Below are 27,273 nucleotides of genomic sequence, written 5' to 3'. Positions count from 1 at the left end.
TTTTTAGTATATATATGAACTTCAAATACCTCACTCTCTGCCGCCCAGTTAAAAAGTTAATTTTTCTGTGAGCTAAACGTCTAAATTGTTGTCCAGTCAGCGATCTAGCTACAACAAAATTGCCTTAAACGGGATATCGCTGATTGGACAACAATTTAAACCTTTAGCACACGGAAAAATGTACTTTTGAAGTGGGCAGTGGAGCGCTGGGTATTTGAATTTCATATCTATATTAAAAAGTTAGTTACAGTGGCTCTTCATTACAACTGATGAATTAAAGAGACAGGAAACCCCAAAATTTTCTTTCATGGTTTAAATAGTACATACAATTTAAAACAATTTTTCTATTTACGTCTATTATTAAATTTGCTTCACTATCTTGTTTTCTTCTATAAGGTACGACGAGTCTACGGATTCATCCTTTACTTGTGGGATATTATCCTCCTGCTAACAGGGAAGGGGCAAAGAGCACCACAGCAGAGCTGTCTATATAGCTCCTCCCTTAGCTCCACCCCCCAGTCATTCTCTTTGCCTACTCTAAGTACTAGGAAGGGTAAAGTGAAAGAGGTGATAAAATATTAGTTTTTAATTTCTTCATGCAAGAGTTTTTTGTTTTAAATGGTACCGGTGTGTACTATTTACTCTCAGGCAGCAGATGGATGAAGACTTCTGCCTTGAGGATGATGATCTTAGCATTTGTCACTAAGATCCAGAGTAGTTCCCACAGAGGCTGAGGGGTACAAGAAACTTCAGTGTGAGGAACGTTTTCATGCTATATAGCAGTGAGGTATGTTCAGTCATTTTTTCTGGAGAGACTGTGTATTTCAGAAAGGCTGACAGTATCCCCATGAGGGTAAGGGTAAGCAGTAATCCTAAGAGCTATAGAAGGGCATTACTAAGCTTGCATAAGGGGCTAATTTAAAAATGGTTGACACTAAGTTTTTGAATGTTTGTGGGCAAACGTTTTGTGAACTGGGAGTGCTGTTAACGTTTTTTGGGCAATAACGTTTTTTGGCAACTTTATTGAGGGTACACTTGGCTTATTTTTTGGGTCTCAGAACCCACATGGCTAGTTTAAAACCGCTCTGGTGCGGTTCTTTGAGGCTGTAAAGACATCGAGGGAGATGGGCGGGGCCTATTTTCACGCCTCAGATGCGCAGTTGTATTCACTTAGCAAGCAGCAAGCTCCAACTCCAGAGGGCCCTTGTGGAAGTTTTGGGCCAAATCAAAGCTTTAACCCCATTTTTCTAATCCCTGAGGGCAGGTAGGCGCCACAGCAGGGCTGTGGCGAGGTGCTGGGGGCGTTTTTTCCGGATTTAGGCCTTATTATCAATCCGGTTTGCACAATAAATGGTTAAATGTTTATTTTTCTTGTGGGGCAAACTTATCTACACAAATTGAGTCTATCAAAAATTTGAAAAGTTTGGTGCATTTTAAAGCAGTTTTGCAGAACGTGTGTGCTTTTTTTCTCTTAAAGGCGCAGTATCGTTTTTAAAGATTATTTTTTTCACTAAATAAAGTGTTTTCAAGCTTGTTTGTAGTCATTACTAGCCTGTTCAACATGTCTGACATTGAGAAAAGTCAATGTTCAATATGTTTAGAAGCCATTGTGGAACCCCCACTTAGAATGTGTCCCTCGTGCACTGAAAGGTCAATAAATTGCAAAGAACATATTTTAGCTACTAAAAGTATGTCGCAGGATGATTCTCAGTTAGAAGGGAATCGGGTTATGCCATCTAATTCTCCCCAAGTGTCACAACCGCCTAAGCGACGCCAAGTACTTCTAGTGCGTCAAATTCCTTCACCCTGCAAGATATGGCCGCAGTTATGAATACTACCCTCACAGAGGTTTTATCTAAGCTGCCTGGGTACAACTATACCTATTGATGACAGTTGTGCTTTCAAAGATCCTATGGATAAAAAATTAGACAGTCTCCTAAAGAAAATATTTGTTCATCAGGGTTTTCTTCTCCAACCTATAGCGTGCATTGTTTCTGTAACTACTGCAGCTGCTTTTTGTTTCGAGACTCTGGAGGAGGCTCTTCAGGTTGAGACCCCATTAGATGATATTCTTGATAGAATTAGGGCTCTCAAGCTAGCTAATTCTTTCATTACAGATGCCGCTTTTCAACCGGCTAAATTAGTGGCAAAGAATTCAGGTTTTGCCATTTTAGCGCGTAGAGCGGTTATGGCTTAAGTCCTGGTCTGCTGATGTGTCGTCAAAATCTAAGCTTTTAGCCATCCCTTTCAAAGGTAAGACCCTATTCGGGCCTGAACTGAAAGAGATCATTTCAGACATCACTGGAGGGAAAGGCCATGCCCTTCCTCAGGATAAGACAAATAACATGAGGACCAAACAAAATAATTTTCGTTCCTTTCGAAACTTCAAAGTCCCCTTCCCCTGCTGCAAAACAAGAGGGGAATTTTGCTCAATACAAGTCAGTCTGGAGACCTAACCAGACTTGGAACAAAAGTAAACAGGCCAAGAAGCCCGCTGCTGCCACCAAGACAGCATGAAGGGGTAGTCTCCGATCCGGGACTGGATCTAGTAGGGGGCAGACTTTCTCTCTTCGCTCAGGCTTGGGCAAGAGACGTTCAGGACTCCTGGGCTTTAGAAATCGTAACCCAGGGGTATCTTCTAGATTTCAAAGAGTCTCCTCCAAGGGGCAGATTCCATCTTTCTCAATTGTCTGCAAACCAGACAAAAAGAGAGGCGTTCTTACGCTTTGTAGAAGACCTATATACCATGGGAGTGATCCGCCCTGTTCTGGAAACAGAACAGGGGCAGGGGTTTTACTCCAATCTGTTTGTGGTTCCCAAAAAAGAGGGAACCTTCAGACCAAATTTAGACCTCAAGATCCTAAACAAATTCCTCAGAGTCCCACCTTTCAAGATGGATACCATTCAGACTATTTTACCATTGATCCAGGAGGGTCAATATATGACCACCGTGGACTTAAAGGATGCGTATCTACACAGATCATCACCAGTTCCTCAGGTTCGCCTTTCTGGACAAGCATTACCAGTTTGTGGCTCTTCCCTTCGGATTGGCCACAGCTCCCAGAATTTTCACAAAGGTTCTAGGGTCCCTTCTGGCGGTTCTAAGGCCGCGGGGCATAGCAGTGGCGCCTTATCTGGACGATATCTTAATTCAGGCGTCGACTTTCCAACTAGCCAAGTCTCACACGGACATCGTGTTAGCTTTTCTAAGATCTCACGGGTGGAAGGTGAACGTAAAAAAGAGTTCACTTATCCCTCTCACAAGAGTTCCATTCCTGGTAACTCTGATAGATTCGGTGGACATGAGAATTTTTCTGACGGAGGTCAGGAAATCAAAGATTTTAACCACCTGCCGAGCTCTTCATTCCATTCCTCGGCCGTCAGTGGCTCAGTGTATGGAGGTAATCGGACTAATGGTAGCGGCAATGGACATAGTTCTGTTTGCTTGCTTGCATCTCAGACCACTGCAACTATTCATGCTCAATCAGTGGAATGGTGATTATGCAGATTTATCTCCTCAGATAAATCTGGATCAAGAGACCAAAGACTCTCTTCTTTGGTGGTTGTCACAGGATCATCTGTCCCAGGGAATGTGTTTCCACAGGCCAGCGTGGGTCATAGTGACGATGGACGCCAGCCTGTTGGGCTGGGGTGCAGTCTGGAATTCCCTGAAAGCACAGGGTTTGTGGACTCAGGAGGAGGCTCTCCTCCCAATCAATATTCTAGAACTGAGAGCGATATTCAACGCGCTTCAGGCGTGGCCTCAGCTGGCTTTGGCCAGATTCATAAGATTCCAGTTGGTCAATATCACGACTGTAGCATATATCAATCATCAGGGGGGAACAAAGAGTTCTCTTGCGATGATAGAGGTTACCAAAATAATTCGATGGGCAGAGACTCACTCTTGCCATCTATCAGCAATCTATATCCCAGGGGTGGAGAACTGGGAAGCGGATTTTCTAAGTCGTCAGACTTTTCATCCGGGGGAGTGGGAACTCCATCCGGAGGTGTTTGCACAATTGATTCAGCAATGGGGCACACCAGAATTGGATCTGATGGCGTCTCGTCAGAACGCCAAACTTCCTTGTTACGGGTCCAGGTCAAGAGATCCTCAGGTAGTACTGATAGATGCTCTAGCAGTACCCTGGTCGTTCAACCTGGCTTATGTGTTTCCACCATTTCCTCTCCTTCCTCGTTTGATTGCCAGAATCAAACAGGTGAGAGCTTCAGTGATTTTGATAGCACCTGCGTGGCCACGCAGGACTTGGTATGCAGACCTGTTGGACATGTCATCTCTTCCACCATGGACTCTGAGACAGGACCTTCTGATTCAAAGTCCTTTCCAGCATCCAAATCTAGTTTCTCTGCGGCTGACTGCCTGGAGATTGAACGCTTGATTTTATCCAAGCGGGGTTTCTCCGAGTCATAGATACCTTGATTCAGGCTCGAAAGCCTGTCACTAGGAAAATTTATCATAAGATATGGCGTAAATATCTTTATTGGTGCGAATCCAAGGGCTACTCATGGAGTAAGATCAGGATTCCTAGGATTTTGTCCTTTCTCCAAGAAGGATTGGAGAAGGGGCTATCAGCTAGTTCCTTAATGGGACAGATATCTGCTTTATCAATTTTACTGCACAAGCTCCTGGCAGATGTTCCAGAAGTTCAGTCGTTCTGTCAGGCTTTAGTTAGAATCAAGCCTGTGTTTAAACCTGTTGCTCCGCCATGGAGTTTGAATTTAGTTCTTAAAGTTCTTCAAGGGGTTCCGTTTGAACCTATACATTCCATAGATATTAAGCTTCTATCTTGGAAAGTTATGTTTTTAGTCGCTATCTCTTCGGCTCGAAGAGTTTCTGAACTATATGCATTGCAATGCGACTCGCCTTATCTTGTTTTCCATGCTGATAAGGTGGTTTTGCGTACCAAACCTGGATTCCTTCCTAAGGTTGTTACTAATAGGAATATTAATCAGGAAATTGTTGTTCCTTCTCTGTGTCCTAATCCTTCCTCTAGGAAGGAGCGTCTGTTGCACAACTTGGACGTGGTTCGTGCTTTGAAGTTTTACTTGCAAGCGACCAAAGATTTCCGTCAAACATCTTCTTTGTTTGTTGTCTATTCTGGAAGACGTAGAGGTCAAAAGGCTACGGCTACCTCTCTTTCTTTTTGGCTGAAAAGCATCATCCGTTTGGTATACGAGACTGCTGGACAGCAGCCTCCTGAAAGAATTACAGCTCACTCTACTAGAGCGGTGGCTTCCACATGGGCTTTTAAAAATGATGCTTCTGTTGAACAGATTTGTAAGGCTGCGACTTGGTCTTCGCTTCATACCTTTTCCACATTTTACAAATTTGATACTTTTGCTTCTTCGGAGGCTATTTTTGGGAGAAAAGTTCTTCAAGCAGTGGTGCCTTCTGTTTAACCATCTGTCTTGTCCCTCCCGTTCATCCGTGTCCTGTAGCTTTGATATTGTATCCCACAAGTAAAGGATGAATCCGTGGACTCGTCGTACCTTATAGAAGAAAAGTAAATTTATGCTTACCTGATTAATTAATTTCTTCTATGGTACGACGAGTCCACGGCCCGCCCTGTCATTTTAAGACAGATTATATTTTTTGATTTTAAACTTCAGTGACCTCTGCACCTTATAGTTTCTCCTTTTTCTTCCTGTACCTTCGGTCGAATGACTGGGGGGTGGAGCTAAGGGAGGAGCTATATAGACAGTTCTGCTGTGGTGCTCTTTGCCACTTCCTGTTAGCAGGAGGATAATATCCCACAAGTAAAGGATGAATCCGTGGACTCGTACCATAGAAGAAATTAATTTATCAGGTAAGCATAAATTTACTTATCCTTTGCTGAAGGAACCACATTACACTACTGCAGCTAGATGAAGTCATATAGTTAGCCAATCACAAGAGACAAATGTGTGCAGGCACCAATCAGCAGCTTGCTCCCACTATTGTAGGATATGTGTGTATTATTTTTCCACAAGGGATACCAAGAGAAAAAAGCACATTTGAAAATAGAAATGATTTTAAAAGTGTCTTAAAATGACATGCTCTATCTGATTCATGCAAGTTTAATTTTGACTTTCCTATCCCTTTAAACTCCATCTAAAAAAATCACTAATGTTCTGGATCTGTTTACCATTACTTTATTACAGGTATAAGCAGTTATAGAGATGTAACATTTCCAGAAATTTTAAAGCCTTGAAAAAAACTTATTTTCCAGGAAAAAAAATGTAAATTTTCAGTAAATTTGAAATAAAAATGCAGAAGGGAGTATTCTTATAAATTGAATTTCATTGTTACATTTAGAACATAAAATACAGTGTGTATACAAGTATTATACATGGGAGAATACCTAAACAACTATATTTAAAAGGATAAACTCTTATTATATGGGTTAATAAACAGTGGGAATTTTTGAAGGGTGCCATTTTTGATGCAACAGCACACTGTATTAGACATGTCTGTAAAAGTAAAAGAAAGAGGAAAACAATATGGTTTTCCAAAGATGTAGCATATGCTATCAGATGATGATATGCATGTATGGAGACTCCAACAAAAAAAGACTAAGCAGTTAATTAGGAAGGTTAATGCTCATGCGGAAGAGAAGATGGCACAGTCGGTAAAACATGGGGACAAAACATTCTTTAGATATATCAGTGAGAGAAGAAACACGGCTAGATTACGAGTTGTGCGTTAAGGTTAAAAAGCAGCGTTAAGAGGTCTTAACGCTGCTTTGTAACGCCCGCTGGTATTACGAGTCTTGAAATGACAGGTGTACTGCTCACTTTTTTGGTCAGACTCGAAAATACCGCAAAACCACTTACGTCAATTGCGTATCCTATATTTTCTATGGGACTTGCATAACGCCGGTATTATGAGTCTAACCAAAAGTGAGCGGTACAGCCTCTCCTGTCAAGACTGATACTGCATTTAAAAGTCAGTAGTTAAGAGTTTTATGGGCTAACGCATAAAACTCTTAACTAAAGTGCTAAAAAGTACACTAACACCCATAAACTACCTATTAATCCCTAAACCGAGCCCCCCCCCCACATCGCAAACACTAAATACAAATGTTTAACCCCTAATCTGCCGAACCGGACATCGCCGCCACTATAAAAAAATATATTAACCCCTAAACCATCGCCCTCCCGCATCGCAAACACTAGTTTATTGTTATTAACCCCTAATCTGCCGTCCCTAACATCGCCGACACCTACCTAAATGTATTAACAACTAATCTGCCGCCCCCAACGTCGCCGCAACTATATTAAAGTTATTAACCCCTAAATCTAAGTCTAACCCTAACCCCCCTAATTTAAATATAATTGAAATAAATCTAAAGAAAATTGCTATAATTCACTAAATTATTCCTATTTAAAACTAAATACTTACCTATAAAATAGACCCTAAGCTAGCTACAATATAAATAATAGTTACATTGTAGCTAGCTTAGGATTTATTTTACAGGCAACTTTGTATTTATTTTAACTAGGTACAATAGTTATTAAATAGTTATTAACTTTTTAATAACTACCTAGTTAAAATAAAGATAAATGTACCTGTAAAATAAAACCTAACCTAAGTTACAATTACACCTAACACTACACTAAAATTAATTACCTAAATTAACTACAATTAAATACAATTTAAAACAATTATCTAAAGTACGAAAAAAACAAACACTAAATTACAGAAAATAATAAAATAATTACAATTATTTTAAAACTAATTACACCGAATCTAATCCCCCTACCCTATACGAAATTACAAATAGCCCTTTAAAAAGGGCCTTTTGCGGGGCATTGCCCCAAAGTAATCGGCTCTTTTACCTGTAAAAAAAAGTACAATACCCCCCCAACATTAAAACCCACCACCCACACACCCAACCCTACTCTAAAACCCACCCAATCCCCCCTTAATAAAACCTAACACTAACCCCTTGAAGATCACTCTACCTTGAGAAGTCTTCACCCAGCCGGGCCGAAGTCCTCTATGAAGCCGGGCAGAAGTCTTCATCGAAGCCGGCCAGAAGAGGTCCTCCAGACGGGCAGAAGTCTTCATCCAGGCGGCATCTTCTATCTTCATCCATCCGGCGCGGAGCGGCTCCATCTTCAAGACATCCGACGCGGAGCATCCTCTACCAATGAAGTCCAACTGAAGAATGAAGGTTCCTTTAAATGACGTCATCCAAGATGGCGTCCCTTGAATTCCGATTGGCTGATAGAATTCTATCAGCCAATCGGAATTAAGGTAGAAAAAATCCTATTGGCTGATCCAATCAGCCAATAGGATTGAGCTCGCATTCTATTGGCTGATCCAATCAGCCAATAGAATGCGAGCTCAATCCTATTGGCTGATTGGATCAGCCAATAGGATCTATCAGCCAATCAGAATTCAAGGGACGCCATCTTGGATGACGTCATTTAAAGGAACCTTCATTCTTCAGTTGAACTTCGTTGGTAGAGGATGCTCCGCGTCGTATGTCTTGAAGATGGAGCCGCTCCATGCCGGATGGATGAAGATAAAAGATGCCGTCTGGATGAAGACTTCTGCCTGTCTGGAGGACCTCTTCTGGCCGGCTTCGATGAAGACTTCTGCCTGTCTGGAGGACCACTTCTGCCCGGCTTCGTGGAGGACTTTGGCCCGGCTTAGTGTTAGTTTTTTTAAGGGGGGATTGGTTGGGTTTTAGAGTAGGGTTGGTTGTGTGGGTGGTGGGTTTTAATGTTGGGGGGGGATTTGTACTTTTTTTTTTTTTACAGGTAAAAGAGCTGATTACTTTGGGACAATGCCCCGCAAAAGGCCCTTTTAAGGGCTATTTGTAATTTAGGGTAGGGCTTTTTTTATTTGGGCGGGGGGCTTTATTAAGTTGTTAGGGGGATTAGATTAGGTGTAATTTAGTTTGAAAATCTTGTAATTATTTTATTATTTTCTTTTCTGTAATTTAGTGTTTTTTTGTACTTTAGATAATTTTATTTAATTGTAATTAATTGTATTTAATTATAGTGTAGTGTTAGGTGTAATTGTAACTTAGGTTAGGTTTTATTTTACAGGTAAATTTGTCTTTATTTTAACTAGGTAGTTATTAAATAGTTAATAACTATTTAATAACTATTGTACCTAGTTAAAATAAATATAAAGTTGCCTGTAAAATAAAAATAAACCCTAAGATAGATACAATGTAACTATTAGTTATATTGCAGCTATCTTAAGGTTTATTTGATTACTATAACAAACACATGTAAAATTTGAAGGATGCAGTCATTCAGAAAGCTTGCTGTATATAGCTTTTAAGTGTGCCTATCCAAATCCTGCATTCTACTTTATTCATTTTATTTAAAAAATATTTTTGACTGCCATTACATAAACATGAATATGAGAGTACCACCACTTTAGGTAACAGTAGTCAACAACAAAGGGTTCTGGACCTTTTTGTGTGCACCATTGCAGAAGGGAATTTAGAATTAATGAGATCCAATGATACTGATGGGCAAACCGTGTTGTTCAGTTGGTCTAATATGAAGTCCCAAGTGTTCTTAGGAGGGCCACGCTGTGCACACAAATATTATAGCTACATGCATACAAACAGACACAGAGACACAAACCTATACATGCGCAGGCATACATATAGTTACATACATAAGCACGCAGACTCCCCTTAAAAGGAACGGTGATGGTGGCTTAGAGCGCTGTTGACTGTCACTTTAGTTTCGTGTGTGTGTTGTGTGCTGTCTCTGAAGCTCACCACACACACAGTGAAGCAGCACAAGGCTCCCTAAACAGAAAGAGAAGTGCACCAAAAACCTTGTCACCCCTAGCCACAAGGTGTAGGGGTTTCATTTGAATAAAAGTGATTTTTTTGTTTGTTGTGAGTGCTTAAACCCAAAAATAATCAAGTTTGCTTAGTTCTCATGATATTCTTTGTTGAAGTGATACCTAGGTAAGTGTCTGAAGCACTGCAGTAGCAGGAAATATTTCTGCCATCTAGTGCTCTTGCAAATGGATAACATTCTTGCAAAACAGTTGCCATATAGTGCTCCAGACATGTGCTTTATATATGAATCATGAAAATAACTTTGTTTAATGTCCTTTAAGGATGCTTTAACCATTTATTTTTTGAACCTCTAACCATGTTTCCTAATTTTAAATATTTGTGGTGTCTACAAAAATGTCTCCAGGTGCTTTTGTGCAGAAAACACAAATAAATCATTGCTAGTTTTTACCTTGTTAGCAGTTTAAAGGATCATAAAGATAGATACATTTTTACATTTTGTAATGTATTTATACATAAACATGTCCATGTTTAATATTATTACTTGATATTTTCCATAATCTTTAATTATATATTCTCCAGACAAACCACAAGATCGCCTGACTGCATCGACCCAAACAGATCATAGACCACCAGACGACCCACCCACCCCTGAAAGAAGAGCAGCCCTTAAATCAGGGCTGGAGGCTTTAATACAAGCTGGTGGATTAAAGGATTTAGCCAGAAGAGATGTTGGACAGGGACAATACAGGAGTAAGGGAGTTTTGCTTCCTCAGAGACCACAGGTACATGATCATTAAGTGATAAAACCATGTGCTATCATAAGCTGAATTAAACCTCAAGCTATTTGCAAAATAGATTTAAACTTGTAGTCTGTGCTTAGCATTTTAGTTTATGTCTGATAATCAGTTATACCCCTGGCAGATTTGTCTGTAGAAGAGTTCAGTATGAAAAGCTACTAAAATAATCTTGGATTATTATCATACCGTGCTATTCATAACTTATTGCATTTTTCTAATGCTATTCATTTAAAATTTACCTACAATGCTGTTGCAGACATTATGCAGGATGAAATAATGACTGGATGCACTCACAAACGTCAGCTGGCACTGAAGGAAGCCATAATTTACATAATACTTGTATTGGCTTCTTGGGAGTGTGGGACTAAACACAATTTCTTTCATGTAATTAGCAAGAGTCCATGAGCCAGGAGGGGCAAAGTTTCCCAAACCTCAAAATGCCTATAAATACACCCCTCACCACACCCACAAATCAGTTTTACAAACTTTGCCTCCCGTGGAGGTGGTGAAGTAAGTTTGTGCTAGATTCTACGTTGATATGCGCTTCGCAGCAGGCTGGAGCCCGGTTTTCCTCTCAGTGTGCAGTGAATGTCAGAGGGATGTGAAGAGAGTATTGCCTATTTGAATTCAATGGTCCCTTCTACGGGATCTATTTAATAGGTTCTCTATTATCGGTCGTAGAGATTCATCTCTTACCTCCCTTTTCAGATCGACGATATACTCTTATGTACCATTACCTCTACTGATTCTCGTTTCAGTACTGGTTTGGCTTTCTACTACATGTAGATGAGTGTTCTGGGGTAAGTAAGCCTTATTTTTTGTGACACTCTAAGCTATGGTTGGGCACTTTTATATAAAGTTCTAAATATATGTGTTTAAACATTTATTTGCCTTGATTCAGGATGTTCAATATTCCTTTTTTCAGACAGTCAGTTTCATTATTGGGATAATGCATATGAATTGAAACATTTTTTCTTACCTTAAAAATTGACTTTTTTCCCTGTGGGCTGTTAGGCTCGCGGGGGCTAAAAATGCTTCATTTTATTGCGTCATTCTTGGCGCAGACTTTTTTGGTGCAAAAATTTTCTTTGTCATTTCCGGCGTCATACTTGTCGCCGGAAGTTGCGTCATGTTTTTGACGTTTTTTCGCGCTAAAAATGTCGCCGTCACTGGATGTGACGTCATTTTTGGCGCCAAAGCATTTAGGCGCCAAATAATGTGGGCGTCTTTTTTGGCGCTAAAAAATATGGGCGTCATTATTGTCTCCACATTATTTAAGTCTAGTTGTTTATTTGCTTCTGGTTGCTAGAAGCTTGTTCATTGGCATTTTTTCCCATTCCTGAAACTGTCATTTAAGGAATTTGATAAATTTTGCTTTATATGTTGTTTTTTCTATTACATATTGCAAGATATCTCAGATTGACCCTGAATCAGAAGCTACTTCTGGAAAATCGCTGCCTGATGCTGGATCTACCAAAGTTAAGTGTATTTGCTGTAAACTTGTGGTAACTGTCCCTCCGGCTGTTGTTTGTGATGAATGTCATGATAAACTTGCTAATGCAGTTAATATTTCCTTTAGTAATGTTCAATTACCTGTTGCTGTTCAGTCAACATCTAATACTCAGGGTGTTCCTGTTAATATAAGAGATTTTGTTTCTAAATCTATTAGGAAGGCTATGTCTGTTATTTCTCCTTCCAGTAAACGTAAAAGGTCTTTTAAAACTTCTCATTTTCCAGATGAATTTTTAAATGAACAACATCTTTCTGATTCTGTTTCTGATGATGATTTGTCTGATTCAGAGGATTCTGTTTCAGAGATTGACACTGATAAATCTTCATATTTATTTAAAATGGAATTTATTTGTTCTTTACTTAAAGAAGTCTTAATTGCATTAGAAATAGAGGATTCTGGTCCTCTTGATACTAAATATAAACGTTTAAATACGGTTTTTAAACCTCCTGTAGTTATTCCGGAGGTTTTTCCCGTCCCTGATGCTATTTCTGAAGTAATTTCCAGGGAATGGAATAATCTGGGTAATTCATTTACTCCTTCTAAAAGGTTTAAGAAATTATATCCTGTGCCATCTGACAGATTAGAGTTTTGGGACAAAATCCCTAAGGTTGATGGGGCTATCTCTACTCTTGCTAAACGTACTACTATTCCTACGGCAGATAGTACTTCCTTTAAGGATCCTTTAGATAGGAAAATTGAATCCTTTCTAAGAAAAGCTTATTTATGTTCAGGTAATCTTCTTAGGCCTGCTATATCTTTGGCGGATGTTGCTGCAGCTTCAACTTTCTGGTTGGAGGCTTTAGCACAACAAGTGACAGACCATAATACTCATAGCATTGTTAATCTTCTTCAACATGCTAATAACTTTATTTGTGATGCCATCTTTGACATCATTAGGGTTGATGTCAGGTATATGTCTTTAGCTATTTTAGCTAGAAGAGCTTTATGGCTTAAAACTTGGAATGCTGATATGTCTTCTAAGTCAACTTTGCTTTCCCTTTCTTTCCAAGGTAATAAATTGTTTGGTTCACAGTTGGATTCTATTATTTCAACTGTTACTGGGGGGAAAGGAACTTTTTTACCACAGGATAAAAAATCCAAAGGTAAATATAGGGCTGCTAATCGTTTTCGTTCCTTTCGTTACAATAAGGAACAAAAGCCTGATCCTTCCCCAACAGGAACGGTATCAGTTTGGAAACCATCTCCAGTCTGGAATAAATCCAAGCCTTTTAGAAAGCCAAAGTCAGCTCCCAAGTCCACATGAAGGTGCGGCCCTCATTTCAGCGCAGCTGGTAGGGGGCAGATTACGATTTTCAAAGAAATTTGGATCAATTCGATTCACAGTCTTTGGATTCAGAACATTGTTTCTCAAGGGAACAGAATAGGTTTCAAGATAAGGCCTCCTGCAAGAAGATTTTTTTCTTTCTCGCGTTCCAATAAATCCAGTGAAGGCTCAAGCGTTTCTGAAATGTGTTTCAGATCTAGAGTTGGCTGGAGTAATTGTGCCTGTTCCAGTTCTGGAACAAGGTCTGGGGTTCTACTCAAATCTATTCATTGTGCCAAAGAAGGAGAATTCCTTCAGACCAGTACTGGATTTAAAGATATTGAATCGTTATGTAAGAATACCAACATTCAGAATGGTAACTATAAGGACTATTCTGCCTTTTGCTCAGCAAGGGCATTATATGTCCACAATAGATTTACAGGATGCATATCTGCATATTCCGATTCATCCAGATCACTTTCAGTTTCTGAGATTCTCTTTCCTAGACAAGCATTACCAGTTTGTGGCTCTGCCGTTTGGCCTAGCAACAGCTCCAAGGATTTTTTTCAAAGGTTCTCGGTGTCCTACTATCTGTAATCAGAGAACAGGGTATTGTGGTATTTCCTTATTTGGACGATATCTTGGTACTTGCTCATTCTTCACATTTAGCAGAATCTCATACGAATCGACTTGTATCGTTTCTTCAAGAACATGGTTGGAGGATCAATTTACCAAAGAGTTCGTTTTTTGGTTTCCAGATAGATTGTGTCCATGACTCTGTCGTTAACGGACAAGAGACGTCTAAAATTGGTTTCAGCTTGTTGAAACCTTCAGTCTCAATCATTCCCTTCGGTAGCCTTATGCATGGAAATTCTAGGTCTTATGACTGCTGCATCGGACGCGATCCCCTTTGCTCGTTTTCAAATGCGATCTCTTCAGCTCTGTATGCTGAACCAGTGGTGCAGGGATTATACAAAGATATCACAATTAATATCTTTAAAACCGAATGTACGACACTCTCTGATGTGGTGGACAGACCACCATCGTTTAGTTCAGGGGGCTTCTTTTTTTCCTCCAACCTGGACTGTGATCTCAACAGATGCAAGTCTGACAGGTTGGGGAGCTGTATAGGGGTCTCTGACAGCACAGGGGGTTTGGGAATCTCAGGAGGCGAGATTACCAATCAACATTTTGGAACTCCGTGCGATTTTCAGAGCTCTTCAGTCGTGGCCTCTTCTAAAGAGAGAGTCGTTCATTTGTTTTCAGACAGACAATGTCACAACCGTGGCATATGTCAATCATCAAGGAGGGACTCACAGTCCTCTGGCTATGAAAGAAGTATCTTGAATACTTGTATGGGCGGAATCCAGCTCCTGTCTAATTTCTGCGGTTCACATCCCAGGTATAGACAATTGGGAAGCGGATTATCTCAGTCGCCAAACATTACATCCGGGCGAATGGTCTCTTCACCCAGAGGTATTTCTTCAGATTGTTCAATTCTGGGGACTTCCAGAAATAGATCTGATGGCTTCTCATCTAAACAAGAAGCTTCCCAGGTATCTGTCCAGATCCCGGGATCCTCAGGCGGAAGCTGTGGATGCATTGTCTCTTCCTTGGAAGTATCATCCTGCCTATATCTTTCCGCCTCTAGTTCTTCTTCCAAGAGTGATTTCCAAGATTCTAAAGGAGCGTTCGTTTGTTCTGCTGGTGGCTCCAGCATGGCCTCACAGGTTTTGGTATGCGGATCTTGTTCAGATGGCTACTTGTCAACCATGGACTCTTCCGTTAAGACCAGACCTTCTATCGCAAGGTCCTTTTTTCCATCAGGATCTCAAATCCTTAAATTTGAAGGTATGGAGATTGAACGCTTGATTCTCAGTCATAGAGGTTTTTCTGACTCCGTAATTAATACTATGTTACAGGCTCGTAAAACTGTATCTAGGAAGATATATTATCGAGTCTGGAAGACTTACATCTCTTGGTGCTCTTCTCATCTTTTTTCCTGGCATTCTTTTAGAATTCCTAGAATTTTACAATTTCTTCAGGATGGTCTGGATAAAGGTTTATCTGCAAGTTCTTTGAAAGGACAAATTTCTGCTCTTTCTGTGTTGTTTCACAGAAAGATTGCTAATCTTCCTGATATTCATTGTTTTGTTCAGGCTTTGGTTCGTATCAAACCTGTCATTAAGTCAATCTCTCCTCCTTGGAGTTTGAATTTGGTTCTGGGGGCTTTACAAGCTCCTCCGTTTGAACCTATGCATTCTCTGGACATTAAATTACTTTCTTGGAAAGTCCTGTTCCTTTTGGCAATCTCTTCTGCTAGAAGAGTTTCAGAGTTATCTGCTCTTTCTTGTGAATCTCCTTTTCTGATTTTTCATCAGGATAAGGCGGTGTTGCGAACTTCATTTAAATTTTTACCTAAGGTTGTGAACTCTAACATTAGTAGAGAAATTGTTGTTCCTTCATTATGTCCGAATTCTAAGGAAAGATTGTTGCATTCTTTGGATGTAGTTAGAGCTTTGAAATATTATGTTGAAGCTACTAAAGGTTTCCGAAAGACTTCTAGTCTATTTGTTATCTTTTCCGGTTCCAGGAAAGGTCAGAAGGCCTCTGCCATTTCTTTGGCATCTTGGTTAAAATCTTTGATTCATCATGCTTATGTCGAGTCGGGTAAAACTCCGCCTCAAAGGATTACAGCTCATTGTACTAGGTCAGTTTCTACTTCCTGGGCGTTTAGGAATGAAGCTTCGGTTGATCAGATTTGCAAAGCAGCCACTTGGTCTTCTTTGCATACTTTTACTAAATTCTACCATTTTGATGTGTTTTCTTCTTCTGAAGCAGTTTTTGGTAGAAAAGTACTTCAGGCAGCGGTTTCAGTTTGATTCTTCTGCTTATAATTTCAGTTTTTTTCATTATAAGATTAAAACTTTATTTTGGGTTGTGGATTATTTTTTCAGCGGAATTGGCTGTCTTTATTTTATCCCTCCCTCTCTAGTGACTCTTGCGTGGAAGTTCCACATCTTGGGTATTTATTATCCCATACGTCACTAGCTCATGGACTCTTGCTAATTACATGAAAGAAAACATAATTTATGTAAGAACTTACCTGATAAATTCATTTCTTTCATATTAGCAAGAGTCCATGAGGCCCACCCTTTTTTTTGTAGTGGTTATGATTTTTTTGTATAAAGCACAATTATTCCAATTCCTTATTTTTTATGCTTTCGCACTTTTTTCTTATCACCCCACTTCTTGGCTATTCGTTAAACTGATTTGTGGGTGTGGTGAGGGGTGTATTTATAGGCATTTTGAGGTTTTGGAAACTTTGCCCCTCCTGGTAGGAATGTATATCCCATACGTCACTAGCTCATGGACTCTTGCTAATATGAAAGAAATGAATTTATCAGGTAAGTTCTTATATAAATTATGTTTTCTTTCCAAAGGCAGGGAGAGTCCACAACTTCATTCATTACTGTTGGGAATATCAACATCTGAAACCAGGAGGAGGCAAAGACATCCCAGCCAAAGGCTATAAATATCCCTCCCACTTCCCCTATCCCCCCAGTCATTCTTTGCCTTTCGTCACTATTGGATGTCCTCCTCCACCTCTGTGGAGGTTACCTTATCGTGCGGACCTTCTGACTCAGTGTCTTTTCCTACATCAAAATCTTGATTCTCTGAGACTGACTGAGTGAAAATTGAAACTTTAGTCTTATCCAAGAGAGGTTTTTCTGAAAGTGTGATAGACACTTTAATCCAGGCTTGCAAGCTGGTCACTAGCTGTATTTACCACAAGGTATGGCATACTTACCTTCAATGGTGTGAGGAATGCAGTCTTCCATGGCACAAGGTGAAGGTTACCTGAATTCTATCCTTTCTCCAAGATGGTTTGGAAAAGGGTTTATCCGCCAGTTCTCTGAAGGGTCAGATCTCGGCCCTGTCAGTCTTACTGCACAAGAGATTAGCGGATATTCCTGACGTGCAGTCCTTTGTTCAGGCTCTGGCTAGAATCAGGCCTGTGTTTAAACCTGTTGCTCTTTCTTGGAGCCTCAACCTTGTTCTTTGTGTTTTGCAACCCTTCTTCCTCGAAGGAACGTTTGCGCCACAATTTGCCTTAAAATTCTGTCTTCAGGCTACTAAGGATTTCAAGCAATCCTGTTCCTTGTTTGTGATATACACTGGTAAGCGCAATGGTCAGAAGGCCACTGCGACTTCATTATCTTTCTGGCATAGAAGTATCATCCGTTTGACTTATGAGAAGGCTGGGCAACAGCCTCCTGAGAGGATAATGGCTCATTCCACTAGAGCAGTTTCTTCTTCTTGGGCTTTTAAGAATGAAGCTTCTATGGATCAGATTTGTAAGGCGGCTACCTGGTCCTCCTTACATACTTTTTCAAAATTCTATGAATTTGATGTTTTTGATTCTGCGGAGTCGGCTTTTGGGAGAAAAGTGTTGCAGGCGGTGGTGCCCTCAGATTAGGGTCCGCATTTATTTTTTGCCCTCCGGTTTTATTTATTCAGTGTCCTCTGGAGCTTGAGTATTGGTTCCCAACAGTAATGAATGAAGTCGTGGACTCTCCCTGCCTTTTGCTTACCAGATAAATTCCTTTCTTCCCTGGCAGGGAGAGTCCACGACCCCGCCCGTAATATTTTTTAGGCAGCTTCCCTGTTATTTGTTTTATTCTGGCCCCTCTATACCCTAATGTTTCTCTTGCTTTTCTTGTTCCCTCGGCTGATTAACTGGGGGAGATAGGGGAAGTTGGAGGGATATTTATAGCCTTTGGCTAGGGGTGTCTTTGCCACCTCCTGGTGGCCAGGTGTTGATATTCCCAACAGTAATGAATGAAGTCGTTACTTTATCTGGTAAGCATAAATTTAGTTTTTTTCACAAAAACAAGAGTTGTTAAATGACCCTTTAAGTGGTCACTCCGGTGATATACATGCAGCAGTACAGTATTGTTCACCAGAGAGGTCACACATTAAGTCAAGACAAAAGAATCATAGCGTATAAGAAATATAAAGACTCTGTAAAAGGAAGACCTAGAAATGCAGAAACCAGCAAAGAAAGATTATGCAGTTAATTAAAACTGCTAAGGGTCATGCAGAACAGATGATACCATAGTCAATGGGGAGAAAGGCACAAAACTTCTTTTTTTTTTTTTTTTTTTTTTTTTTTAGGAAAAGTGTGGGAGGGAAGCCAGGATGTTAAGACTCTCAGATAGACTTAATGCTTACTTGGTCTTTTACAACATTTATTAAGAAATCCTACACTGAAAGGTAAAATGGTTAGCGCTTCACTTATGCTATATTTCCAAGATTTGCCCTTTTCTGAGCACCAACACCACTAAGCAAATAATATACTCCCTTGTTATTTCCCGACTTGACTACTGCAATAATCTACTTACTGGCCTTCCTCTTTCTTGCCTCTCCCCCTTCAATCCATCCTAAATGCCTCTGCCAGGCTAATCTACCTTTCCGTCGCTCTGTATCTGCTGCACCTCTCTGCCAGTCGCTTCACTGGCTCCCCATTCACAGCAGAATTCAATTCAAAATCCTCACCCTTACATAAAAGCTCTCACCAACGCCTCTCCCCTCTACCTATCCTCTCTAATCAACAAGTATACTCCAGCCCATCCACTGAGATCCAACAATGACCTGCTCCTTGCATCTTCGACTATAACCTCTTCCCATGCTAGACTGCAGGACCCCTGTCGTGTAGCACCTACCCTCTGGAACACTCTTCCTTGTGCTGTCAGGCTTTCCCCTAATCTTTCTAATTCTTTTAAATGCTCCCTGAATACTTTTTTGTTCAGAGAAGCCTACCACCCAACTCAGTAATAAATTACTTCCCCTTACCTAATATTCCCTCATCTCAGATATTCAATACAGATATTCCCTAACTCTGTATTAACTTCTTTTTCACTCATGCAGTTCTCACCTCCTGTTTTCCAACCTCATACCCTTCTAGATTGTAAGTTCCCACGAGAATAGGGCCCTCAATTCCTCCTGTATCACATTTTGTCCTGTCTCTCTCTTTTCTTTTTTTTTTTTTAAATATATTTTTATTTTAGAACCAGCAATGTGTCCTGCATTGCAAAGGCAAAACAGTAACAAAATTACAGTATCCAAACAGATAACTCAAATATACATTTAAAATTTTGACAAAAGAAACAAAAAAAACTGCAATACTCTCTCTCCCCTCTAGTTCAGAAATACTATACTATTCCGCCAATGTTTTATATATATTAGGATATTCCCCTCTTTCAATAGCCCCAAATAGATATTCAGATCTGTGAAAAGGGTAAATTAGTTGTATTTGAACTTCTCGGGGGTAGGAATTAATACATTTTCCCATTTGTTGAGGAATAATTTGATTTGGGTTTCAGATTCAATAGATGTATCATATTGTTCTGTTATCAATTGGGTACATAAAAGTTGCCTAAATTTACTCATTCAAGGTTTTTTTTTTTTTAATTCACATTCCTTAGGAGCAAATTTCTACCCGTTAATAATACAGTATTTAAAAATATATTGTTCCGCTGTTCGCACGAACTAGCCACTAAGAAGAAAACATGTATATCTAATAGATTAAATACCGATTTGGTTATTGTATTATACCAACAATGAATTTTTTTCCAGAATTGCTGAACTTTAGGGCAGCTCCAAAAACTGTTGTATACATCTGCTGCAAGGAAACTACATTTACATCATGATGGGTTATACCTCCCATTCCATTTAGCTTCTAAATATGGTGTAATATAAATCTTGTTCAATAATTTCATATGAGATTCTCTCCAAGATGATGAGGCTTTTTTGAATACTCTCAAGTGGATCCCCTTCATATATTAGATACCATTTATTAGCAAGTTTTTGAAAATTATCCTGTCCTTGAAATTTTTTAAGGGTCTTATATAGAATAGAAATTATTCTTAGCATAAATAAAAAGAGAGACGCACTCAACCTGGAAACGAACAATAGCATAATAGCTTGTTCTATGGCTAGTTACCACCCAAGAAGCAGCCTCTTTTTGCTCAACATGGGCCTTTCACAGAGAAGAACTTTCCTGAAGCATATCAGTTTGATCCTGACTTCACAGTACAGTCCAGCCCCGAAATAGCAGGCAATCCTTCTCTGAACGAGAGAAACAGCAAAACCCCAGAATAGAAATTATTCTTAGCCTGACTTTAATATTATTGATTATAAATTGATTATAGGTTCTAAAGAGCACCACATCCAATTGTTAGGGTATTCTCTGGATAGTTCTAAAAAGAAATGACGAATCTGCAAGTAAGCAAAAAATTCTTTATGTGGGAGATTGAATTAATTTCTAAGATCTTGAAAAGTCCTACATTTTGACTTATCTATTTCTTTAAGTTGGTGCATATATATATATATATATATATATATATACATACATACATACAAGGCCTTTCTCATTCCAATTTTTGAATATTTTAGAATTTAGTGCATATTTTAATCCTGGATTCCCAACAATGGGTAAGAATCTGGAGCAATGTACATTAATTTTAATAGTTTTACAGATTTTATACCATGCAGAAATAATGTTTTTCTTTCATGTAATTAGCAAGAGTCCATGAGCTAGTGATGTATGGGATATACATTCCTACCAGGAGGGGCAAAGTTTCCCAAACCTCAAAATGCCTATAAATACACCCCTCACCACACCCACAATTCAGTTTTACAAACTTTGCCTCCCGTGGAGGTGGTGAAGTAAGTTTGTGCTAGATTCTACGTTGATATGCGCTTCGCAGCAGGCTGGAGCCCGGTTTTCCTTTCAGAGTGCAGTGAATGACAGAGGGATGTGAAGAGAGTATTGCCTATTTGAATTCAATGGTCTCCTTCTACGGGATCTATTTCATAGGTTCTCTGTTATCGGTCGTAGAGATTTATCTCTTACCTCCCTTTTCAGATCGACGATATACTCTTATATACCATTACCTCTACTGATTCTCGTTTCAGTACTGGTTTGGCTATCTACTATATGTAGATGAGTGTCCTGGGGTAAGTAAGTCTTATTTTTTGTGACACTCTAAGCTATGGTTGGGCACTTTATATATAAAGTTCTAAATATATGTCTTTAAACTTATATTTGCCATGATTCAGGATGATCAATATTCCTTATTTCAGACAGTCAGTTTCATTATTTGGGATAATGCATATGAATAATCAATTTTTTTCTTACCTTAAAATTGTTTCAATTGACTTTTTTCCCTGTGGGCTGTTAGGCTCGCGGGGCTGAAAATGCTTCAATTTATTGCGTCATTCTTGGCGCAGACTTTTTTGGCGCAAATTTTTTTTTGTAATTTCCGGCGTCATACTTGACGCCGGAAGTTGTTCGTGTTTGCGTAATTTTTTTGACGTTTCGCCCCAAAAATGTCGGCGTCACCGGATGTGGCGTCATTCTTGGCGCCAAAAAATTTAAGGCACCAATAATGTGGGCGTCTTTTTTGGCGCTAAAAAATGTGGGCATCATTCTTGTCTCCACCTTTTTTTCACATTATTTCAGTCTCATTTTTCATTGCTTCTGGTTGCTAGAGGCTTGTTCATTGGCATTTTTTTCCCATTCCTGAAACTGTCATTTAAGGAATTTGATACATTTTGCTTTATATGTTGTTTTTCTTTTACATATTGCAAGATGTCTCAAATTGACCCTGGATCAGAATCTACTTCTGGAAAGACGCTGCCTGATGCTGGTTCTACCAAAGTTAAGTGCATTTGTTGTAAACTTGTGGTAACTGTTCCTCCGGCTGTAGTTTGTGATGAATGTCATGATAAACTTGCTAACGCAGATAGTATTTCCATTAGTAATATACCATTACCTGTTGCTGTTCCCTCAACATCTAATACTCAGGATGTTCCTGTTAATATAAAAGAATTTGTTTCTAAATCTATTAGGAAGGCTATGTCTGTTATTCCTCCTTCCAGTAAACGTAAAAGGTCTTTTAAAATTTTTCAGATGAATTTTTAAATGATCGTCATCATTCTGATTTGTCTGTTTCTGATGAGGATTTTTCTGGTTCAGAGGATTCTGTCTCAGATATTGACACTGATAAATCTTCATATTTATTTAAAATGGAATTTATTCGCTCTTTACTTAAAGAAGTTTTAATCGCATTAGAGATGGAGGAATCTAGTCCTCTTGATACTAAATCTACTAAGCGTTTAAATTCGGTTTTTAAACCTCCTATAGTTATTCCAGAAGTTTTTCCTGTCCCTGATGCTATTTCTGAAGTAATTTCTAGGGAATGGAATAATCTGGGTACTACTTTTACTCCTTCTCAAAGGTTTAAGAAATTGTATCCTGTGCCATCTGACAGATTAGAGTTTTGGGACAAAATCCCTAAAGTTGATGGGGCTATCTCTACTCTTGCTAAACGTACTACTATTCCTACAGCAGATAGTACTTCCTTTAAGGATCCTTTAGATAGGAAGATTGAATCCTTTCTAAGGAAAGCTTATTTATGTTCAGGTAATCTTCTTAGGCCTGCTATTTCTTTGGCTGATGTTGCTGCTGCTTCCACTTTTTGGTTGGAGGCTTTAGCACAACATGTATCAGACCATAATACTCATAGCATTGTTAAACTTCTTTAACATGCTAATAACTTTATTTGTGATGCCATCTTTGATATCATTAGAGTTGATGTCAGGTATATGTCTTTAGCTATTTTAGCTAGAAGAGCTTTATGGCTTAAAACTTGGAATGTAGATATCTCTTCTAAGTCAACTTTGCTTTCTCTTTCTTTCCAAGGTAATAAATTATTTGGTTCCCAGTTGGATTCTATTATTTCAACTGTTACTGGGGGGAAAGGAACTTTTTTGCCTCAGGACAAAAAATCTAAAGGTAAATATAGGGCTGCTAATCGTTTTCGTTCCTTTCGTCAGAATAAGGAACAAAAGCCTGACCCTTCCCCTAAAGGAACGGTTTCTGTTTGGAAACCTTCTCCAATCTGGAATAAATCCAAGCCTTTTAGAAAGTCAAAACCAGCTCCCAAGTCTACATGAAGGTGCGGCCCTCATTCCAGCACAGCTGGTAGGGGGCAGGTTACGATTTTTCAAAGACATTTGGATCAATTCGATTCACAGTCTTTGGATTCAGAACATTGTTTCACAAGGGTACAGAATAGGTTTCAAGGTAAGGCCGCCTGCGAAGAGATTTTTTCTCTCTCACATTCCAATAAACCCAGTGAAGGCTCAGGCATTTCTGAAATGTGTTTCAGATCTAGAGATGGCTGGAGTAATTGTGCCAGTTCCAGTTCTGGAACAGGGTCTGGGGTTTTACTCAAATCTATTCATTGTACCAAAGAAGGAGAATTCCTTCAGACCAGTTCTGGATCTAAAGATATTGAATTGTTATGTAAGGATACCAACATTCAAAATGGTAACTATAAGGACTATTCTGCCTTTTGTTCAGCAAGGGCATTATATGTCCACAATAGATTTACAGGATGCATATCTTCATATTCCGATTCATCCAGATCACTTTCAGTTTCTGAGATTCTCTTTTCTAGACAAGCAGTACCAGTTTGTGGCCCTTCCATTTGGCCTAGCAACAGCTCCAAGGATCTTTTCAAAGGTTCTCGGTGCCCTTCTCTCTGTAATCAGAGAACAGGGTATTGCAGTATTTCCTTATTTGGATGATATCTTGGTACTTGCTCAGTCTTCACATTCTGCAGAATCTCATACGAATCAACTTGTGTCGTTTCTTCAAAGACATGGTTGGAGGATCAATTTATCAAAGAGTTTGTTGATTCCTCAGACTCAGGTAACCTTTTTGGGTTTTCAAATAGATTCAGTGTCCATGACCTTGTCTCTAACAGAAAAGAGACGTCTGAAATTGGTTTCAGCCTGTCGAAACCTTCAGTCTCAATCATTCCCTTCGGTAGCTTTATGCATGGAAATTCTAGGTCTCATGACTGCTGCATCGGAGGCGATCCCCTTTGCTCGTTTTCACATGCGACCTCTTCAGTTTTGTATGCTGAACCAATGGTGCAGGGATTATACAAAGATATCACAATTAATATCCTTAAATCCCAATGTACGACACTCTCTGACGTGGTGGATAGATCACCATCGTTTAGTTCAAGGGGCTTCTTTTGTTCGTCCAACCGACAGATGCGAGTCTGTCAGGTTGGGGAGCTGTATGGGGATCTCTGACAGCGCAGGGGGTTTGGGAATCTCAGGAGGCGAGATTACCAATCAACATTTTGGAACTCTGTGCGATTTTCAGAGCTGTTCAGTTCTGGCCTCTTCTGAAGAGAGAATCGTTTATTTGTTTTCAGACAGACAATGTCACAACCGTGGCATATGTCAATCATCAGGGTGGGACTCACAGTCCTCAGGCTATGAAAGAAGTATCTTGGATACTTGTATGGGCGGAATCCAGCTCCTATCTAATCTCTGCGGTTCACATCCCAGGTGTAGACAATTGGGAAGCGGATTATCTCAGTCGCCAGACGTTACATCCGGGCGAATGGTCCCTTCACCCAGAGGTATTTCTTCAGATTGTTCAAATCTGGGACTTCCAGAAATAGATCTGATGGCCTCTCATCTAAACAAGAAACTTCCCAGGTATCTGTCCAGATCCAGGGATCCTCAGGCGGAGGCAGTGGACGCGTTGTCGCTTCCTTGGAATTATCATCCTGCCTATATCTTTCCGCCTCTAGTTCTTCTTCCAAAAGTGATTTCCAAAATTCTAATGGAACGTTCGTTTGTACTGCTGGTGGCTCCAGCATGGCCTTACAGGTTTTGGTATGCGGATCTCATTCGGATGGCCAGTTGCCAACCTTGGACTCTTCCATTAAGACCAGACCTTCTATCTCAAGGCCCTTTTATCCATCAGGATCTCAAACCATTAAATTTGAAGGTATGGAAATTGAACGCTTGATTCTTAGTCATAGAGGTTTCTCTGACTCAGTAATTAATACTATGTTACAGGCTCGTAAATCTGTGTCTAGGAGGATTTATTATCGAGTCTGGAAGACTTACATTTCTTGGTGTTCTTCTCATAAATTCTCCTGGCATTCTTTTAGAATTCCTAGAATTTTACAGTTTCTTCAGGATGGTTTGGATAAAGGTTTGTCTGCAAGTTCCTTGAAAGGACAAATCTCTGCTCTTTCTGTTCTTTTTCACAGAAAGATTGCTAATCTTCCTGATATTCATTGTTTTGTACAGGCTTTGGTTCGTATCAAACCTGTCATTAAGTCAATCTCTCCTCCTTGGAGTCTTAATTTGGTTCTGAGGGCTTTACAAGCTCCTCCATTTGAACCTATGCATTCTCTGGACATTAAATTACTTTCTTGGAAAGTTCTGTTCCTTTTGGCCATCTCTTCTGCTAGAAGAGTTTCTGAGTTATCTGCTCTTTCTTGTGAATCTCCTTTTCTGATTTTTCATCAGGATAAGGCAGTGTTGCGGACTTCATTTAAATTTTTACCTAAGGTTGTGAATTCTAACAACATTAGTAGAGAAATTGTTGTCCCTTCATTGTGTCCTAATCCTAAGAATTCAAAGGAGAGATCTTTACATTCTTTGGATGTAGTAAGAGCTTTGAAATATTATGTTGAAGCTACTAAAGATTTCAGAAAGACTTCTAGTCTATTTGTTATCTTTTCTGGGTCCAGAAAAGGTCAGAAGGCCTCCGCCATTTCTTTGGCGTCTTGGTTAAAGTCTTTGATTCATCATGCTTATGTAGAGTCGGGTAAATCCCCGCCTCAAAGAATTACTGCTCATTCTACTAGGTCAGTTTCTACTTCCTGGGCGTTTAGGAATGAAGCTTCTGTTGATCAGATTTGCAAAGCAGCAACTTGGTCTTCTTTGCATACTTTTACTAAATTCTACCATTTTGATGTGTTTTCTTCTGAAGCAGTTTTTGGTAGAAAAGTACTTCAGGCAGCTGTTTCAGTTTGATTCTTCTGCTTATATTTTCAGTTTTTTTCATTATTGAGATTAAAACTTTTTGTTTTGGGTTGTGGATTATTATTTTTTAGCGGAATTGGCTGTCTTTATTTTATCCCTCCCTCTCTAGTGACTCTTGCGTGGAAGTTCCACATCTTGGGTATTTATTATCCCATACGTCACTAGCTCATGGACTCTTGCTAATTACATGAAAGAAAACATAATTTATGTAAGAACTTACCTGATAAATTCATTTCTTTCATATTAGCAAGAGTCCATGAGGCCCACCCTTTTTTGTGGTGGTTATGATTTTTTGTATAAAGCACAATTATTCCAATTCCTTATTTTGATGCTTTCGCTCCTTTCTTATCACCCCACTTCTTGGCTATTCGTTAAACTGAATTGTGGGTGTGGTGAGGGGTGTATTTATAGTTATTTTGAGGTTTGGGAAACTTTGACCCTCCTGGTAGGAATGTATATCCCATACGTCACTAGCTCATGGACTCTTGCTAATATGAAAGAAATTAATTTATCAGGTAAGTTCTTACATAAATTATGTTTTTATGCTACTTAAACTTTTTACCTCTCCTGGTAATTTGCTTGGAGTGAAATGTAGTGAATAAGGCTGCACTAATTGAGCTTCTAATATGAATGGAGTGTAATAGTTAGCTTCATTGATCCTTTCAAGTGCAAATTTCCCTAGGCATACCCAATTATAGTACTCAAAATCTGGAAAAGCCAACCCTCCACTATTTCTTGGAAGAGTTAGCTTTTTTTAAAGCAAGAGCTTTTCTCTTTTTGCCCCATAAAAAACTTTAGCTGATCTGGTTGAGAAAATTAACACCCTTTTGCATAATTAATAAAGGTAGAATCTGTAAAAGATATAAAATCTTAGGGAAGATCATCATTTTAATTAAGTTGACTCTGCCAGACGGAGAGATAGGAAATTTAGCCCAATTCAGTAGATCGTTTTTAATATTAGTCAATCATTGTGGATAGTTCGATAAA

The 27,273-nt window shown here is 39.4% G+C and overlaps 1 protein-coding gene across 1 annotated transcript in view; it reads left to right on the top strand.

Moving 5' to 3' along the window:
- The window catches only part of LOC128643899 (protein moonraker-like), a 77,959-nt gene that overhangs the window by 20,433 nt on the left and 30,253 nt on the right, over positions 1 to 27,273 (top strand). Inside the window, exon 3 of the mRNA XM_053696672.1 lies at positions 10,359 to 10,561. Within this exon, the coding sequence (XP_053552647.1) occupies positions 10,359 to 10,561 (203 nt within the window). The remainder of the gene's footprint in view (positions 1 to 10,358; positions 10,562 to 27,273) is intronic.

Source organism: Bombina bombina, unplaced genomic scaffold (genome assembly GCF_027579735.1).
Source record: "Bombina bombina isolate aBomBom1 unplaced genomic scaffold, aBomBom1.pri scaffold_753, whole genome shotgun sequence".
In the NCBI taxonomy this organism is placed as follows: Eukaryota; Metazoa; Chordata; class Amphibia; order Anura; family Bombinatoridae; genus Bombina; species Bombina bombina.
The sequence above is the reverse complement of the archived record's forward strand: the minus strand, read 5'-3'. Positions and strand labels throughout refer to the sequence as shown.